The 20,285-nt window shown below is 37.8% G+C and overlaps 1 protein-coding gene across 5 annotated transcripts; it reads right to left on the reverse strand.

The window, feature by feature from the left end:
* Positions 1–103: 103 nt before the first annotated feature.
* Positions 104–20,065, reverse strand: RNF146 (ring finger protein 146). 5 transcript variants are annotated; one of them, XM_032407918.1, is made up of 4 exons: positions 17,727–18,893; positions 14,849–14,876; positions 10,537–10,644; positions 105–2,827 (listed from the first exon to the last, which is right to left on the reverse strand). In XM_032407918.1, coding segments are annotated over exons 3-4 (1,083 nt in total). In that variant the 5' UTR covers positions 10,539–10,644; positions 14,849–14,876; positions 17,727–18,893; the 3' UTR covers positions 105–1,746. The 5 variants fall into 5 exon arrangements, with proteins under 5 accessions (XP_032263811.1, XP_032263809.1, XP_032263807.1 ...); XM_032407916.1 differs by lacking the exons at positions 14,849–14,876; positions 17,727–18,893 and adding an exon at positions 19,966–20,065 and having other exon boundaries at positions 10,537–10,639; XM_032407915.1 differs by lacking the exons at positions 14,849–14,876; positions 17,727–18,893 and adding an exon at positions 19,966–20,065.
* Between the last annotated feature and the right edge of the window lie 220 nt (positions 20,066–20,285).

A 20,285-nucleotide genomic window follows, 5' to 3' on the forward strand; every position in this document is an offset into this window, starting at 1 on the left:
AATGAAAAATAAAAAATCTTTAAAAAAGAATTGGTGAATGGCTCTTCTTTTATTCCTTTATTTTTTTATGGTTCTTTTGAATAAAAATGCTTCCCACCTTACCTTCCTACAAATTTGGTCTTATTTGATATTTTAATAGTTTTCTTTACTCTCTACTAAACAATAGCCATCATGTGGAAAGTCTACTGACTCTACAAAATTGGCCATTATGTGTGTGCCCTGGGATTTCCAAACTAGTAGTAAGTACTACTTTACTACTGTTTACATAGTAATAAAATTTAACTTTACATCAAAACTTCCTAAGATGTCAGAGGGACTCATGAAGCATCCTGTAACATTTGCATATGTTAAAGTAGCTAACCTTTCTTTTCCGTAACTAGCTATATTTTAAAAGTAGACAATACAAATGCACAACTCAAACTTTCATGATCATCTCTATAATACAGGCTTTAAAAAACATATAAGTCAAAGAATTAACTCCCAATTCTAACCTATCACAACAAGAGATAAAAGATAATTTCAAAGTAGTGACAGTTTTTATTTGCTATGGTAACATTCAAGTCACATTTGAAAAACATACTAAAAATAACTTGCGTATGCTTTGAATTAAAATATATTAAGACAAACTCACATTACCATTTTTCAGATCCAAATTCTGGATTACCAGGTTAACCCAAGACTTCCTATTTTGTCACAGATTCTACATTTTGTGTAAAGTAAATTTGTGTCTACTAATGCTGTTTAAAATAAGCCTACCCATTTAATTCATTAGTATCAGACCACTAATGAAGACTGGCAATGAACATCTAAATACATATATGGTCTCTACTATTAGTTATGTAAGAAATTTAAGTCTCACGAGCTTTAGGTTTATTTCCATACATACTTATTCCATGCAATTGCTTGTAGATTCTGTTTAAATAGTCTCTGAAAAAAATCAAACTTTCCTGAGCAGGTGACTAAGCTGAATACAACCAATTCAAACCGCTACCTGTTTATTGACCTTTGGCCACAAATGTCAAAATGTTTCCATCCTCTTTCCAGACTCAAACAACAGACAAATTATTTTTGATAAACTCTAGTATTTATTAAATTATAAATTCTGTAATCAAAAAGAAAAATGCAGATCAAGAGAAACCTCAAACTACAAGGACTAGACAGCAAAGCCTATGGGAAACACAATGAAGTATGTTACAGACAAGATTCTGAAACGTTGAGTTATTAGCTGTTTTCTTCACATCTCCATTTCAGTAACTTTACTATTTAATAGTTGTTATTCATCTATTTTAAAATCCCAGATTCACATCTGTTCTCACATTAAGCTTCCTGTTCATACCGATACAAGACATCTCATAGGTGCCAAATTTTAGTAATGGTTTTACGTCAATCCATGCAGAAAAATAAGACACAATGCAAGAGTCAGATGAGGACTGTTAATGTACAGGTAATACACACACGCTGGCCAAAAGAACTGAAGAAATTTAAAAAAACTGTAAAATAAACAGACATCAAGAAAACGGGGTTATTACTGAACAGCTCTCAACTATTAACGCCAAGTTCCTTATATTAAATAAATTCCTCAACAGAGACATGTTAGACATTTTAATTTACAGGTCTGTCTTCCCCATACCCTTTTCCCACCCCAACTCCCAAAAATGCACTACCAGGGATGAGTATAATGTTATGTGGGCAGAAATTTACAGATAACCATTTTAACTTTGAGCATGGAGCTGAAGACTTTTTTATTTAAACTTCAGTTACTGTGCACTGTCCATCAGGCCTTCTAGATCTGACACCAGCATCCACTGTTCCACCCCCTGCTACTGATCGATCAGTTCCTGATCGATCTGATAGATCAGATACTGTCTGGTTTGCGTTAGGAACCAAAAGTCTCTGTTGGGACAAGGAGTGTTGTGCAACAAGCGCAGATACATCCTCACCATCACTACTGGCGTCTGATTCGGTTTCTTCAATGGACGCGTCTGGTGCCGGTAGCCTGCCTGAAGATGGCGACTCATGATCTTCTTCTCCTTCCCCCCTATGACTCCTTTCAGCGATGCTGTCTCCACTGAGTTGCAAATGAGCAAAAGAGTCTTCCAGAGAAGTGCTTGCATCAGGGGATGGTGTCGCAGGGCTTGTTAACTGACCATCTACTGATGTCAGGGGCCTTACGGAAGACACTAGAGGCTGAACGGAAGAAGCTCCACTCTGTGCGGAGACACTGTCTGCTCCGTCAGCAGAGCTCTCTCGCGCGAGGTTTACAGTATTAGCATCACAGTCCAGCCTAAGTCCAGCTACTCCCTTCTTTGGTATATCTACTATATCCCGCTTAATCTTCCTGCGACGTCCATGTTCATTTCTCCTGTACTGAACCATATTTTCAAGATCAGCAACATACAGAAACCCGGCAATTAACATTTCAGTGCTCTTTTTACCTTTGGAAAAAGCATCTTCCAGCTCTCTACTAGTGCGCTCATCGTACTGCCACCACCCATTTCTTCCTTCATAATACCATGCATATTCACCATTTCCTCTACTCGCAGCCTTGAGTTCTTCTGGTGACAATAAGGTTGGCTTGTCAAGGAAATCTTCAGGAATTTCTTGTCGACAGAGGGCACATCGCTTTCCAAGCCATGAAGCTCCCTTTACACACAGATAGCAGAAAACATGCTTACAAGGCAGACTGACTGGGTGAACACATGTTTGCAGACAAATGGCACATTCAGGGACAGTTAGAGAAGGTGCAGTATTCGCACAGGACTCATTCGCTTTCCTGTTCGTAGGAAGCATGTTTATTGAATGATCAATTTCACCACAGCCAGCCATCCTAAGAAAATAAGAGAAAATACATATAATATTAAAACTGTATTTCAATTCTTCCAATATCTTAATTCAACAACTCAGATTATTATTAAGCACCTATTATATATGTGTGCTACACAGTGGACTATGTGAAAGCAAAAATGAAAGCCCACCTGCTTATGGGGAAGATCGACATTAACAAAATAAACACACACATAAATGTAACTGTGCAATTCTGATAAGTGCTAGGAATGAGAAGTACATGGTAGTAAGCCCTAGATCTAGATTTCTAATGGTCTATTTTAGATTTCTTCCTGGATGTCTTGAGGGCAAAAAAAAAAAACTTAAGTCATAATGTTTCTTCTTTACTCCCTAAAAGCTACCCACCCCCAGTGACACCATTATCCATCTGCTTTTTCAAGCCAGAAATCCATCACTGAAATAGCCCTTCTCCTACTCCTTGTATCCAAAACATCAGCAGCAGGTCTTACCAATTTTATCCTAAGTATCTCCTGAATCCACCTACATTTCTACCCTTCCCTAGCCACCAAGTAAATGCTGTTTATTGAATTACTTAATATGCCTCTTAATTGGTCTAGCCTTACCTCTTGCTTCAAAAGTTGATTTTAGGATAAAGACTAGGATCTGTAAGCCCTGCAATGGTCCTGCCTCCCACCTCCCACACCAGCCTCATCTCTATCAGACTTCCCTTTCCTTTTTTTTTTTTTTTTAAAGATTTTATTTATTTATTTGACAGAGAGAGACACAGCGAGAGAGGAACACAAGCAGGGGGAGTGGGAGAGGGACAAGCAGGCTTCCCGCCGAGCAGGGAGCCCGATGCGGGGCTCCATCCCAGGACCCTGGGTCATGACCTGAGCCGAAGGCAGCCGCTTAACCAACTGAGCCACCCAGGCGCCCCAAGACTTCCCTTTCCCTTGATCAGGCTTCCAACTACACTGGCCACTCCCTTCAATAGGTTTTCTCTGTATGAACATTTCTTCACTTCCTGCCTTCCACATCCCCCATGGACAAATTACTACCCATCTTATATCCCTCTTGAGAAAGTCTCCATGACTAGGTCAAATCACCCTATTTTTTTTTTTTTAATTTCTTACTACCATGTACTTCTCATTCCTAGCACTTATCAGAATTGCACTGTTACATTTATGTGTGTGTTTATTTTGTTAATGTCAGTCTTCCCCATAAACAGGTGGGCTTTGTAAAGGCAAGAAACAGATCACTTTGGCTCATCTCCGTACTCTCATACAAGACCTGGCAGATAGAGAACAGTCAAATATTTAGCTAAGAAAATGAGTATGTTTTTCAATGAAGAATATAATATCATCAAAAAAATAGATGTTTTGAGTTTTATTTTACTTTATTTTTTTAAAAGATTTTATTTATTAATAAATAAAGGGGGAGAGAGCACGCATAAGCAAGGGGAGCGGCAGGCAGACGGAGAAGCAGGCTCCTCACTGAGCAGGAGCCCGATGCGGGGCTCAATCCCACCTGAGCTGAAGGCAGACGCTTAACCGACTGAGCCACCCAGGCGTCCCTTTATTTTACTTTAAATAACATTAACCATCTGGTTGACAAACTTTTTTTTAAAGAATTTACCTACACATACCTTGGGAATGTATAAAAATTCTGTCAGTGCACTTAAAGATCAGCCCTGAAGCAGCACACTGAAGACTATAATGATAAATTGCAGATGGCCAAGGGAGAAAGGATAACGTGAAATAAGGCAGCTATTATACAAGGAAACCACTGCTAGGTAAGAAACCTAAAAACCTGAGTCTCCCTCTCCCTTACTCTTCTGCACCCAGTTAAATCCATAGTCTCTAAATTTCCTTACCTATAAATCAGAGTTTATAAAACTTAGGTGAGAATAGCCAAAATACACAAAAAACAAAACAAAACAAAAATACCAAATGAAAACACTTTGTAATCACTAAAGCTCCACAAATGTTACAATCAGGTAAAAACAAGGGAGAGGGCGCCTAGGTGGCTCAGTCGGTTGAGCGACTGCCTTCGGCTCAGGTCATGATCCTGGAGTCCCGGGATCGAGTCCCACATCGGGCTCCCTGCTCAGTGGGGAGTCTGCTTCTCCCTCTGACCCTCCTCCCTCTCGTGCTCTCTGTCTCTCATTCTCTCTCTCGCAAATAAATAAAAATCTTTAAAAAAAAAACAAGGGAGAAATGACATGAATATTGAGGCTGCCCTAAAGCAGAAGAAGAAAGGGAAAGAAATGGACAAAATTTGTCCAACTGGATGGTATCGGGCTTAAACACTCACATAAATTTGTTCATTTCTGCCTTATTGAGTCAGATGAACATTTATTTAAAAAGTACCATATCCATATACAATACTGAGTATTGATGGATCTAAAGATACACACCTACTTTGTTAAATAAGGAAACATACATGCAAGCAAAACAGATAATCACAATATGGCCTAATTCCTATAGTAATGTGTTAGGATACTTATTAAAAGTAATAGAGAGAGGTGAGAAGATGGACCTAGGCTAAAAGTATGGGGTGCAGAGGTGGCTGGGGAGTGGAAGAGATTGAGGTCAGAGCCATATGCATGGCCTTGAGTCAAATAAGCAATGGAACAGCAAGAGATGAAGGTATAAAGGTAATCAGAAGCCAAATCATTGAAGTCTTTTTGTGCCTGCTAAAGAAGCATCTGATTTGATTTTATCCCATAGTACCAGGAAACCACAGATATTTTAAAAGGGCAGAAAATGATAGAGGAAGTGCACCAGTGATATGTAAATAGAGGTAAAGGTCTCACAGAGACTGGCAACCATTAATTAACTGCTGCTTAAAATGAATGACAATCTCTCTGTACCAGTTGATTCTGCTGTTTTAAACAAGGAATATTTAGAATTTAATCACCATAAGGATTTCTGCCATTTTCTAAGATCAAGCATTCAAAAATGGGTACAGTGGTTACAAAAGGTGTAGTCAGTAAAAAATGTTTATTATGCTCATCAAAACTTGAAAAACAGTCCTCTTAGGTTTTCATCACAGCACCTCCAGTCCAACAATCCATTCTCTTACTGCTTTTTTCTGTGTCCCTGGTTCCTCAATAGACAAGGTTCAAAATGATAGCAAGTTTTGGAAAAGATTGTACTTACCTAGAAAAGGAAGTGGCACAGTCTCAGTGGAAAGAACTGATTACTATGCAGTGCTTGATTTCCAAACTCTTTTTCAACCTTTAATTCCATTTCCAATCAATTCCTTTACCAGAACTCTAAGTCACACAGACTAGTAAAGTACAACTTTCTCCCAGCCTATGCTACGTTCTACCAGATATGAACTCTTCATGTGTCAGGCACTTAGAGGAGCCTCAAAGTATTTTGACATAAACCCTTGCCTTCAAAGATCTTGTAACTTAACAATCTAAGTTATAAGTGAAAGTGCTTGCTTCTCAACTGGTTAATCAATGCTGTCCACCTATTTCCCCTAAAAAGAACTGGCCATGCACAATACATTTTGTTAGGCTCCCCACAACTCATATGTATTTCTTAAATACAAAATCTTAGTACTTCCCAAAGTGACGAGAGACAGAATACCACGTATTTCAATTTACATTTGGCAAAAGATTCAGAATACTTTTGTCTGCTCCAGGTAACTTTACACTGTGGTAACAGTCTATGTATATTTCAATTCTGCCAAATATAAGCAGCTCGTAGTATACCTATAAGAGGTTTTTAAAAAATCACACACACAGTGCTTCTGGGTCTTCAGCTTTCTCATCAGTAAAATGGGGATAATTCACGTTCGAATAAAAATTATTGTAAAGTGAATAAATTAAATGAAAGCATAAACCTGTATATGAAAGCCTCTTTTAATTCATCAGGTTCTATTGCTACATTTATTTTTATTTTTATTTATCTATTTATTTTTTAAAAAGATTTTATTTATTTGACAGAGACACAGCGAGAGAGGGAACACAAGCAGGAGGAGTGGGAGAGGGAGAAGCAGGCTTCCCACTGAGCAGGGAGTCCGATGCGGGGCTCAATCCCAGGACTCTGGGATCATGACCTGAGCCGAAGGCAGACGCTTAACGACTGAGCCACCTAGGCGCCCCCTATTTCTACATTTAAACCTCAGTATAACTTTAACTTTTGGGAACAAAAAGAACTAAATTAGCTACAGAATGGGAGAACAAGTAATATGTATATTCTTACATCCCTTTCCATTTAGGTTAAAGAAATTAGCTGTCAATGAAATTCTTGAAAATCTTTTGTATCTCCATATTTATTTAAAGCTCCCATTAAGAAGAAGAAAATAAGAAAGCCATCCATCCATTTTGATACTATTCATGAAGACAAAAATGGAGAAGGGCTAATGCTCATCAGTACTTGGGGAAAAGTAAAATCTAAGCTGAAAAAAGTCTGATGAATCACCTGTATGTGGTTCTTAAAAGACATGAAAATGAATGAATGCCCAAATTAAACCTGTAGAGAGAGCAGACAAAAGGCCCAAACACAGAACCTTGGATTATTTCAATATTTACTAATGAGGCAAAACAGCTTACAAAAGATGTTAAGAAGTGGTCAGAGAGAGATGGGGAATAAAGAGACACCACCACCAAAAAAGCTACAAGGAAGACATTTGAAAAAAAGAAGAGTCAAGCAAGGAGAGGACTTAACAAAAGTTAACTATTAAACTCATGAAAATTTCCACTTTTATAGTGAAATGTATGGTGCAAAAGTTGTGAGCACCACACATAATCAGCTATTTTGATTTCCCAGAGACTATCAAGCCTCCTATCAGTAACTTTTTACTCAGTCAAGACAACTTTCTTTCCCTATTCCCCCAAAGACTATTACACAACTTCTCCAACTTCTTAGTTTAGAGATATCCTGGACTCCTTTATCATTAAAAAATTAGGTAAGAGTGAATCCCTGAAATTTATCTTTATCTTCACTCTACCTTATCATCATTCCTCTTGGCTCAGGATGGGATACTGCTAGTTGTTTTGAAAAGCTAACCCCTCAATTTCTGGTGTTAGTACCATCCCAATTCCCTCAAGATTTTGGTTAATATTCTCTATCCTTAAATTACAAAATCAACTACCATGCTTAGTCTAATGATCTCTTTCAGTCTCAATATATTTGATCCTATTGCACTGAATGATATGACCACCAACTCTTTTTCTAAAACTTTATACTATGCATTTCCATGATGGTACTCTCTCGCAATTCTCCTTTCTATTATATGGTTTTCTCTTTTCTCTATTTGCCCTTAAGTACCAGTATTCTTCACAAAGGCCCTGTGTGTGGCCCTATTTTCACAGTACATTCTATGTCTAGACAATTTACTGAGTATTTCAGATTAATAAATATACCACTGTGACTCCCAAAATCTAATATCCAGAACCATGCCAACTGTGTTTCCAATATGTATTCAAAGAATTAACCTCAATATTCTCCAAGAACCCGAAATCAAACAGGACTAAAACCAAAATTATCTGCTCCTAAACCTTCATTCCTCTTTCCTTTTTTTTCGAACTTGCATAAAACTTAGAGCCATCCTCAATACTCCCTTATTCCTTGGCCATTTCTCTTTTCCGGACAGAAACTTCTTTAGAATGTGTCCCCTTCATTCCCAAAGCCTGTGATCCCAATTCTGGCTTCTTGGACACACTCTTGTACTAACCTCCTAAGTGGCCTCCCTGACTTCAGTCCTTTCTCCTCCTCATCCCTTTTTCTCAGTTCGTGTCTAATTAGTCTTCTCTCCAAGCTTCAATGGTTTTCTACTGCCTACATTATCTAATCCAAATTCCTAAGCACTGGCTTCCAAGTACATTGACATAGCCTTTAGAGTAAAACAGACTTAGCTAAAATCCTGGCTCCATCATTTATTCTCACTACACTGACCTAGAAGAGCATTTCCCAGATTTCTCCAAAAGTAAGAATCAGCTGATGTGCTCTACCCTGGAAATTTGCACGTATCTGCATTACAGTCTAAAAAATCTGTGTTTTTAACAAGTGCCCCACGGGATTATTCTCAGAGAAATTTGGGAAACACTGACCTCGGGCAAATGACTTCATCTCTCTAATTCTGTTTCTTCACCAGTAAATGAGCTAACTACCATTTTTCACAGTGATTAATTTCAATAATCCAAATAAAATACCCAGTAAGTACCTAGCAATACAGCAGGTACTAAATATTCACTCCCTTTACCAACTCTGAAGTCTCTTTCTCCCTACCCCACTTTGCTACATGGGACTGCTCCCTGACTCCCCTAAGATGCCCTGATATTTAGGCAACTGTGCCCCTCCCTCATTACCTTGGCTTAAAAAATACTTCCTAATTTTCTCAGCTTGGTAAAATTCTATTTATTCTTTAAGATCAAGCTAAAAGTTCTTCTCACTATGAACCTTCAGATGGACTAAATCCTCTCAGTTCCAAAAGCATCTTACTGTTACCTCAATATGGCATTTCTTCCACTGTTTAATTAATAATTAATTATGTTTCACTTCCTAGACCATAGTCTAGTCCCTTGACGGCCAGCACCTATAATATTTAACCTACATATATATATATATGTATGTGTGTGTGTATATATATATATATATATATACACACACGGTTTTTTAAATATGGTTTTTAAAAGTCTATATATATATAGAGAGAGAGACTTTATACATATAACGGCAGATAACATATGAACAAGATTAAATAAAAGATATATTTGCCCCAATTTTAAAGAAAAATACATATAGGTTTCATTTTACTTTTATCAAATTCTCAACACTAAGAATGACATTGCCATACTTCTAGTATATAATTAAAGCATCATATTGAAAAGAAGATAGCAATAGTTACATGTCAAACTGAGAGAACATGTGAAATAGTATCTACAGGTTGGATAATGTTCATATTAACTTGGAAGAATACGGTGTTCATCATGTAAAAATATCTATCAAGAATAGAATGACGTTCAAAATGGGCACAATCATGGTAATGTAGTATTTTAAAGCATATTTCACAAAAACTAAATGATAGGAAAACACAACTGGTAAAACTGGGGGCTAGAGTGAATTCAGTATTAATTAAAATGCAATATACTCAATTTTTTAAAAATCAATTAATCTAGGGGTGCCTGGGTGGTGCAGCTGGTTAAGTGTCTGACTCTTGGTTTCAGCTCAGGCCGTGAGATCAAGCCCCACGTCAGGCTCTGAACTCAGCGCAGAGTCTGCTTAGGACTCTCTCTCTCCCTCTTTCTCTGCCCTTCCCTCCCCTGCACACTCTCTAGATAGATCTTTATTTTAAAAAATCAATTAATTTAAAAAACACTTTAATTTAGTGAAACAAGCTTTTAATAATAAGTGTTTTTAAGTCCCATTAAGTCCCTCTTAGTTATAAAAGGTGATATTGTCTGCCTAGTTTGGTTTTTAAGTAAGTTACTATGTAAAGAGAAAGTAGAACCTAGGAGATCTAAAAATCTTTCCAGTTTTTTACCCTACGAGAAAATTCTTTTGTCTTCAGTTTCATTGACTTTTATAGAAATTTTTCCTGGTAAGATTTCTGGATATCTACGTTAACAGTAATTTAACGTGAATAAAATTACTAACTCAATAAAACATCTAAAACAATACAAAACGCTCATTTTGTATAATTAGATCTAAATAAAACATATAACTTGGCTTACTGCATTTTATCAGTTCATTTAATTTACTGCATCTTTGGGACAAACCATGATGCCATACTTACATTTCTATTACAAATCCCACAGTTGTCTGGCACAAAAACAAAAGCTCATCTTCACCGGCAGTCAAACAGTGTGTGGTATTTTGTCTTCCACTGCTGGTTCATTCTGTGCTGCAAAAGAAGTTATTTCATCAACTTCTATACAGACTAATTAAGATCAATAAAATCAGTCAATTATGTATGACCCTTTGACAAAATTCAGTGGCAAATTTTAGCTTAGAAATGACAAAATTTCAAGACAAGGATACCTGCTTTCACCACTGCTATTCAACACAGTACTGGAAGTGCTAGCTAGAGCAATTAGACTAGAAAAAGATATGAAAGTCATACAAAAAGGTAAGGAAGAAGTAAAACTATCTCTATTTTCTATATAGAAAATCCCAAGAATCCCCAAGAAAACTACTAGGGGTAATAAATTCAGCAAAGTTGCAGGTTACAAGCTCAATGTACAAGTCAGCTGTGTTTCTACATCTAACAGTCAACAATCCAAAAAGGCAATCAAGAAAGCATTTTCTCAAAAATTTCATTTATAATAGCATCTAAAAGAATAAAATGCCTAGGAATCAACTTAACCAAGGAGGGGAAAGACCTGTACACTGAAAACTATAAAACACTGCAGAAAGAAATTAAAGGAGAGCTAATTAAATGGAAAGACAACTGTTCATGGATTGGAAGACTGAAGATGACAATACTAAACAAACTGATCTATAGATTCAACATAATCCTTACGCAAATTCCAACAGCCTTTTTTGCAGAAATGGAAAAGCCAATCCTCAAATTCGTATGAAACTGTGAAGGGCCTAAAATAATCCAAAACAATCTTGAAAAAGAACAAAGTTGAAGAACTCACACATCGCGATTTCAAAATTTACTCAAAATTTACTACAAAGCTACAGTAATCAAGTCAGTGTGGTATTGGTACAAGAATAGACAAATACACCAAAAGAAGAGACAGTCCAGAAATACACCCTTACTTGTAGAGCCAACTGATTTTTAAAAAGGGGTGCCAAGTCCATTCAATGGGAGAAAGTATAGTCTCTTCAACAAATGCTAGGACAAGTGAACTGCCACATGCAAAAGAATGAAGTTGGATCCCTACTTCACACCATATACAAAAACTAACTCAAGACAGACCAACAAACCTAAAAAGAGGTAAAACCATACAACCCTTAGAAGAAAACAGAGGGGTTTATCTCTATGATGTTGGGTTTGGCAATGGATTCCTAGATATGAATGACACCAAAAGAAAAAACAAATTGTGGACTTCATCAAAATTAAAACTTCCGGGCATCAAAGGACATTGTCAAGCAAGTTAAACGTCAAAATGGGAGAGAATCTTTATAAATCATATACAGATAAGGGTTTAATATCCACAATACATAAAAGAATGCCTACAACAACAAAAGGACAAAAAATTTTTTTTGAATGGACAAAAGACTTGAGTAGGTACTTCTTCGAAGATGTAGAAATTGACATTAAACACATGAAAAGATGCTCAACATTATTAGTTATCAGGGAAATGTAAATCAAAACCACAAGAATTGCTGCTTCACATTTATTAGGATGCTATAATTTAAAAAAAAAAAAAGGAAAATAATAAGCATTGGCGAGAATGTGGAAAAACTGGAACCCTTGTACACTGTCGACGGGAATGAAAGATAGTCCAGCCACTGTGAAGTTTGGTGGTTCCTCAAAAAAATGAAACAGAATTACCATATAATCCATCAATTCCACTCCCAGGTATATACCCAAAAGAATTAAAACAGGGACGGAAACAGATACTTGTACACCAATGTTCTTTGCAGAATTATTCACAAAAGTCAAAAGGCAGACACAATCCAAGCGCCCATCAGAAGAATGGATAAACAAAATGTGGTATACAAATACAATGGGATATTATACAGCCATAGAAAGAAAGGAAATTCTGATACATACTATAACATGGATGAGCCTTGAAAGTGTTACGCTAAGTGAGATAAGCCAGACACAAAAGGAAAATTTTGTGATTCCACTTAAATGAAATATTGGAAATAGGCATATTCAGAGACAGAAGTAGATAAGTTACCAGGGGCTAAGGAGAGGAGCAAACAGAGTTATTGCTTAAAGGATACAGAATTTCTGTTTAAAATGATGAAGTTGTGGAAATAAATAGTGGTGATGGTTGCACGACATTGTAAATGTAATTAATGACACTGACTTGTACATTTAAAATGGTTAAAATGGTGAATTTTATGTTATTTATATTTTACCACAATAAAAATGTTTTTAAAGTGAAAAATGTTTTTAAAGTTAATACATCTATATGGACAAATTAGCCCATATGCAATGTATTCCATAGCCACTGCCTTTCTACAAGGAAGTAGTGTGCGCAAAGACGAGGCCATCACATTAACTAGAACCTCCTGCTATTTTTATGTATATCCAAGTTTACAATCATTAAGCCAAACTTCTCTCAAGATGCCTCTTATTCAGGGAACCCAGAAGCACCAACCAAAACATCACTTCAGCCATTAATCCTTTCTTCTCTTTCAGTATCCTCTCCTGCCACTTCAGGATGCCCAGTCAGTGCAGAACTCAGAATCCAGCAAACATGATGACTAAAGAGATCGTAAGCCTCACAGTAACAGCAAGAGGGAAGACTTTCTTTGGAGGCTCATCACTGACTATATAATCCCCTACATCTCTTCTAGATTAACCTTTAAGGCAGTGACTTAATTTTCACTGTTCATCATCCTCTCCATCCTAACTCCTGACACATCACTATGAGCCAATTTAAATATGACCCATCCCAACTCCTAACTCTGAGGTTCTTAAAACTTGCCCCACTGAGGCTGCTTATTAGAGATATACTTTCTCAGGCCCTAACCCTGGAGATTCTAGGCCAGTAGACGTGGATGGCGTGTAAGCCCAGGAATCTCACCTTAAGTGAAAGCGATGCAGGTAATCCGTCGAATCCAATTTGAGAAAAACTGTACTACGTTTTCAATTCCTAAAATCCTAAATTCAGTGAACTTTCACCTCCCTGTCCATCCAGCAACAAAATACGATGTATACATTTGGAACTAGAAGCCACCTAGAGTGCTGCCTCTCTAAAATCTTAATCTCACTCTTAGATTACAAGCTCTGGTCCTTCCAGCTAATTTACTCATTCCCACATCTACTCTTTAATTTCACAAGGATCTCTGGTTTCTTGACAGCCTCCTTTTCTTTAGTCAGTTCCCAGTCTCATTTCTTTTCCTGCCCAATCTGGAGCCCAACCATTTTAACTTCTTTCTTAACAGAAGACCTGGCTTTCACATCTGTCTCTCATCTACACATTCTCCACAAACCCCCATGTCTGCATGAATCTTACAAGTGACATCTCAGCTTCCATGCTTTAATCAAGGAATGCAGATGGAAAAAAACAAAATCCTTTTTCTCATCTCCTCTCCAACCAAATTCTGTCAACTTTTATCCCTAACACCTTTGGAATCTATCCTCTACTCTCCTGCCATTGCTAGTGTCCTAGTTTAGACATACATCACCTCTCACCTGAACTACTGTCCAGTGTATCCTGCTTCAGTAATACCCCTCAAATTTATTCACTAAGCCTCTGAGTGATACACTAAAAAGGCAAAATGGGCCTCCCATATGCAAAGCCCCATACTGGTTCTCTAGCCCATACAATAAAGGCAAAGCTCCTAAGGACAGCATTCAAAGGCTTTAATGACCTGAAACCTAAATCTCTCTCTAGTCTTACTTACCTCCTACCACCACTCTCACAGATTCATGATCTAGTTATACCAAATTATTCATACTTCTCTAAACCTCTCTTTATAGTTCTGTACTTCCTCCTCCTGGTATAATCCATCTCTTTTACAGCTTATGAATGCTACCATACTACTACTTTCTCTACTTCCCAAAAATTGTTCCCTCCACTATATATTGTACATTCTTCTATTACTTAAGTTATCCCATACACTGAAATTATTTATTTGCTTTTGACTGTTCTATTAAACCATCAACCTCCTGAAGATACAGACTGTCTTTTATCTCTAAGTGGCTAGTAAACTGCCAGTTTTTGCTGACTTGAAGTGTTATTTCTTGGATGAAGGAAAAACTTCCTAAAGTAACTGTTGAGAAAAATACTGAAATAAACTCATTCACATAACACATTTGAGTTCTGTGAACAAGGCACCCAGCCATGAAAGATATAAAGATATCCAAGTTCTAATAATTTCTTTAAAGAGCTTAAAATATAACAGAGGGAAGTTAATACATTTACAAATATAAGATTCAAGCCATCTTTATATCTTTTGACAAGCTCATCATTTACCTAAGGTTTTGTTCACTGGCAATGAATTCTCCAGAATGCAGATAAAAAAACAAGAATAAAACCAGTTTTAGTAAATCTTGCAAGCTACAGTGACTTTTCCAATTCCTATATACCATGGTTAATTTTCAAAGTGGACTCTAAATGGATAATTATGGTTGGGGGGAGGAAAATAAACTAAAATCTATGTAGTATTCTAGATCCTAGCTATGCAAACTGTGTCCCCAACCAACTAAATCAGCATTTACCTGGGAGTCCCTTACAAATGAAAAATCTGGAGCCCCATTCCACCGACAGAATCAGATCTCCAGGTGGTTCGTATGCATACCAAAAAGTTCATGAAGCTCCTGATAACCTCAAACAACCCTGTGAGATATGACTACACCCATTTTATAAATGAGGAAACCCAAACCCAAAGGATTTAATCCCAAATCACAAAGCTATCAATATTGGGAGATGGGATTCAAACCCAAGTGTTTCTTTAAAAAAAATCTTTTCTTCAGCGTACTGCATCTCAGAGAAAAGGTCTAGAATAGCATCATCAAACAGAAATATGATGCAAGCCACATTTATAATTTCAAATTTTCTATTAGCCACATTAAGAATAAAAGGAAACAGGTAAAACTAATTTAAATATTTTATTTAACCCCAAATATTTAAAACAGTACCATTTCCAAATGTATTTAATATAAAGAAATTATTAATGTGATATTTTATATTCTCGTGTGTGTGTATAGTCTTTGAAATTTGGTGTGTATTTTACACATATAGCACAACTCAGTAGAGACTAGCCACATATCACGTGCTCAACAGCTCTACATGGCTAGTGGCTACCATACTGGACAATGCTGGTTTAGAACGTCTTGCATATTAACAATTTTTAAAAATACAAAACTGGCAATTTACTACCAGAATTGTTGAATAAAGAAAATGAACTTCATGTTACTTTATCCACACCTGTGCTGGCACAGATTAAAAAGAAAACTGCATGTTGTGTTGTAATCAAAATTGACTGGTTTCAGTGATACCAATTCTGCCAAACTGATCCATCCACTATAACCTCTGACAATTATAAAGCCAAGTGGGCACAACACAGGGAATAGCATGTAATATTCAAAATGGTCATATGTAGTAGTCCTCAGAAAATTTCTACATTTGAAACCAAAGATTTTTTTTTTAAATGAGGGGAAAGGGAGGCTTTTACTTTCATCCAAAGATGTAAGACAAAATTTCTAACTATAAGCCAGAATTAATTTGACAAACCATAAATAATTCAAACATGCGTAATTCTCACTTCAATGATTTATAAATTATATACCAAACTAAAATTTACCACAGTATTTTGATACGCAAATACCAATTAGTGAATGGGTTAAGGTTCTTTCTTTAGGTGAAAATTTATACAGAAAAGAACTATTAGGAAGGTAACATAAAAAGAGAAAAGATTTGAAACTACATTACATATTTCTGCCTCTTAACAATTCTGGGGGAAAAAGGTGACAGACTAAATTTCAAAATATATAAAAGAGTTTAGAGATTGTCAGTGAATTTAAGTCATTTACCCACTCAACCAATTAGTAAATAAGTATAACTGAAAATGAAGTAATACCGTACTATTTATAATTTGTGACCACTCAACAAATTCACACTTCTATTATTTGCATATGCTGTTATCTTCTCTGAAAAGACCTAGACTTAATTACAATTCCACTTTTCAAGTCAGTCACAAAGTCAAAAAACCATCATTTTTTTCCACATAATAGATTCAAATAAATGATTATCTTTTTAAAAGAACTAATCACAGAAAAAGATAAGTATATAACAGTTAAAATTTCAAATTATAAAGATTTGAAGACTTCCTATATTTTTCCAATTATGTCATGACAGCTGTTTAATAGTTACTTTTTTTTAATTCAAAATACACAAAACAGGAAATGCTCTATATAAAAGCTAGCACTGACAGAAAAGAAAAATACTTCAAACTTTCCAACTTGTGGTATACAAACTCAAAAAAAAAAAAAAAAAGCAAAGACCAGTGAAAGAATACAGAGACAGGGTGTAATTTAGCAGATACATCTTAATATTTCTTGAGAAAGAGTCTCAAATTGAGAGAGGTAACTAAATGCCCTAATGTTTCCATTTTTAGCTTTCCCTCTCATCCCCTGCTAAAACTCAAGCTTACAGAAAGCACAGGTCATACTGGGAAACAAAAGTCTTCAGTCAAACCTCATTTCAACTAAATGGGGGCCAATACTTGACACTACACTATTTTATTTTACTTTTTATTTTTTTAAGTAGGTTCCACGCCCAGCATGGAGCCCAAAATGGAGCTTGAACTCAGGACCCTAATATCAAGACCTGAGTTGAGATCAGATGTCGGACACTTAACCAACTGAGCTGCCCAGGAGCCCCAACACTATACTATCTTAAAGAATTACTTCCCTTATTGTTTAGTACTTCCCTTAAACCTTAAAAAACCTTAAAAAAACTGTATGGCAATCTATGACCTTCACAATCTTCATATTCAGGCATTAAACCTTTACATCCCCCCACCAACTGTGGCCTTTGCATTTTATTTTAAACAAAACATGAAATGTGAACGTGAACAAATACTTTTAATCTTATCAAACAGAAGTTTCAGAGCCTGCAGCCATTTTGTAAATGAGAAAGGCTCTGTTACTAGTATGTGTGACCCTGGTCAAGTCATAACTCCCGTGTTACTTCACCCTATTCAATATTTCTGTAATTCTAAATACTTTAACAGGAATTTAACAACAGGTTTTATTTAATTAATCCAAAAGTTAATAAGCCATAAACACTAAATATTCCATAAATAGGCACAGGTGGCTGGAGAAGAATGTTAATAAAATGGTTTCCATACCCACAAAGATTATTCCTAATCCAACCTGTTGTTTCACAAATTCATGTTCCTTAGGCACAATCAAGAACCAGGTACGGGAATGGAATAAATGGTCAGCACCCTGTTACTGACACTGGAAAAAAAAAAAAAAAAACACTGAAATACCAGCTGACTGTGTCAGGCATTTCATGCTAGTAAATGGCTAATACATAAAATAATATTCTCTAAGCAGACTAATACTGTGAAAAGAAAAGACTGAATACTTTTTCTTCTATACTAAGTCAAAAAATCATTTCTGGATCCTTTAAAAAAAAAAATCTGTCCTATTCTTCTAACAGTTCAAATTGGTGGAAACTGTAACAAAATACTTTACCAGTTGACACGTGTCTCCTAAAAGAAAAAAGCCATTTCCTTTTTCGACCTCCTGTCTGATGACTAGCTATTTGGAAAAATAGTTTCCCTGATGACCAAGTTTTTAACAACCAGTAAGTAACAAAAACCTTCAAATATTTACCATTATTTTTATTTTGCCCAGAACTTACATTGGCCCATTTAAAACATAAATTCTAAATCAAAGAGTGGGCTTAACAAAATATTCCAATTTAAGATACACAAGGCTAAAACAAACACATCCAAAAATCTATTTCTAGTGTAGCTTTCACTTTTCTGGTTTTCTCTTTAAAAGAGATTTACTTGACCTATTTTCATGTGTTTTTAGAGCACTCAGACACTCAAGACAAACAGTATTTGCTGGTCATGAAAACAGCAGAGTCAACATCATAAATCCTGTTATTTCTGTGGGTCATTTTCTTCATGTGTCCTATATTCCACGTCTTTTTAAGAGTCTAAACATAGATTCATTTGTTAAAAAGACAAAAAGTCTTAAGTCCTCCAATTTCTGTAATTATACACTGCTTTCAATGCCAATGTTATACTTTCACATCCTATTTAAAAGTACACACACTGGAAGGGAGGGAGTGCGCCCAAGGACCTGAAATGTCAAACTATAAAGACAACGCTATTTGTCATTTCTTGGCGTTCTTCTTCCCTCAATTCCACACTGTTTCAATATTACAAAAATATTACTAAAAATATTACTTAAACAAAATGTAAGTACTTTCGAAACTTTGAAAAGTGTCACTAAACTGGCACTTAGGGAAGAAAAATAAAAACATATACGAAATGGTTAACAAGAGAAGGCTCTAGTTGTCAAAATGTGTGTGTAAACTCAAAACAATTTTGCAGCCTTCTCTAGACTCCTACAGAAAATAAAACAGCGACAACAATGGAAGACCCGTACGTACTCTTTTAGATGGGATTGGTGCGCGGGGGGGGGGGGGGGGGGGGGGGGGGGGGGGGGGGGCGCCACGGACCCACCACAACAAACAAAGCACCTCCCCCCTTTTTAAGCACTCAGGTGGGGTTTTTTTTTTTTTTTTTTTTTTTTTGGCTCAACGGGTATCAAGAGATCTCTTTATTGTTCCGATGATTTACTAATCATCAAAACAACGAGAATACGCAGCGCTGGGCTTAACCAGGGCAAGGTGGAGGGACTGCTCTTCCTATTAGGCAAGACCCAGACACTGAGCAGAGGAGGAGGGAGAGGGAAGAGAAGGCAGCAGCCAAAGACACTCCCGGAAAAAGACAAAATGAAGGGACTGTACGCCCTGGCTGCGATCTGACCCAAGGCCCGGGCAGAGGCCTCCACACGGGAAGACAGGGAGCAGGATACCCTTCAAACCATAGCCGCCCCTAAATCTTGAGGCCGGAAGTTCCCCGAGTAGAGGCCTGACACCACCGCCAAGGGGAGAGGAGAGGGACCTGGTTGCCACCAAAGGCAGAGACGAGGACCCCGGCGGAAGAGGCTGCGCAGTAATGGCCGCTGCTCCGCCTCTCGCACCCCGACCGTGACCAGCTCCGGGCCGTCGCCCAGGTCAGGGGCTGCGGCGGCCGCGGACAACGCAGCGCCCATCACAGTCTTCTTGCCCGCGACAACAGCCAAGGTGGGGGCGGAGGGAAGGGCTGAACTGCCCTATCCCGCCTGGGCGCAGAGAGCCGCGGCCGCGCCAGCCCAAGGGCGTCCACCTACGTACCGGCCCCTGACCCCGCCGCCGCCCCTCTCAGGCCCGGAGCGCAGGGCCCACCCGAAGCGCGTCGTGGCTGGAGGTGACACCGCGAGCCATCACGCCTTTCCCTGGGTTAGGATGTCGCAGTGGCTGACTCTGACCCTTCCCCGCGAGAACCTCACCCCGACTCCCACCTCTCTAGCCACAGCCGCGGCCGTCTCGCAGCCTTTCCTCTTCGGCCTGGGAGCCCGCAGCGGCCGGGAACGCGCGCGGCGGTCACATGACCGCCCGTCGCGTCGCGGGGGGGGCGGGGCCGCGCGGGGCGGAAGTAGGGCCTTGTACTGGGGCGCTCGCGCCAGCCCCTCCGCGCTGTGTTTCCTCGCGACCCAATCCTGAAGCGAGCAGTTGGGTACCTACTTTTTCCTGCCTTTGGAAACCTGCAGTTTCTCCTTGGATCGTTCTAACTGCTTTGTATTATGCTTTACTTGTAATTAGGTGCCGAAGATTGAAAGAG

This window comes from Phoca vitulina, unplaced genomic scaffold (assembly GCF_004348235.1).
Source record: "Phoca vitulina isolate PV1807 unplaced genomic scaffold, GSC_HSeal_1.0 scaffold9, whole genome shotgun sequence".
Lineage (NCBI taxonomy): Eukaryota > Metazoa > Chordata > Mammalia > Carnivora > Phocidae > Phoca > Phoca vitulina.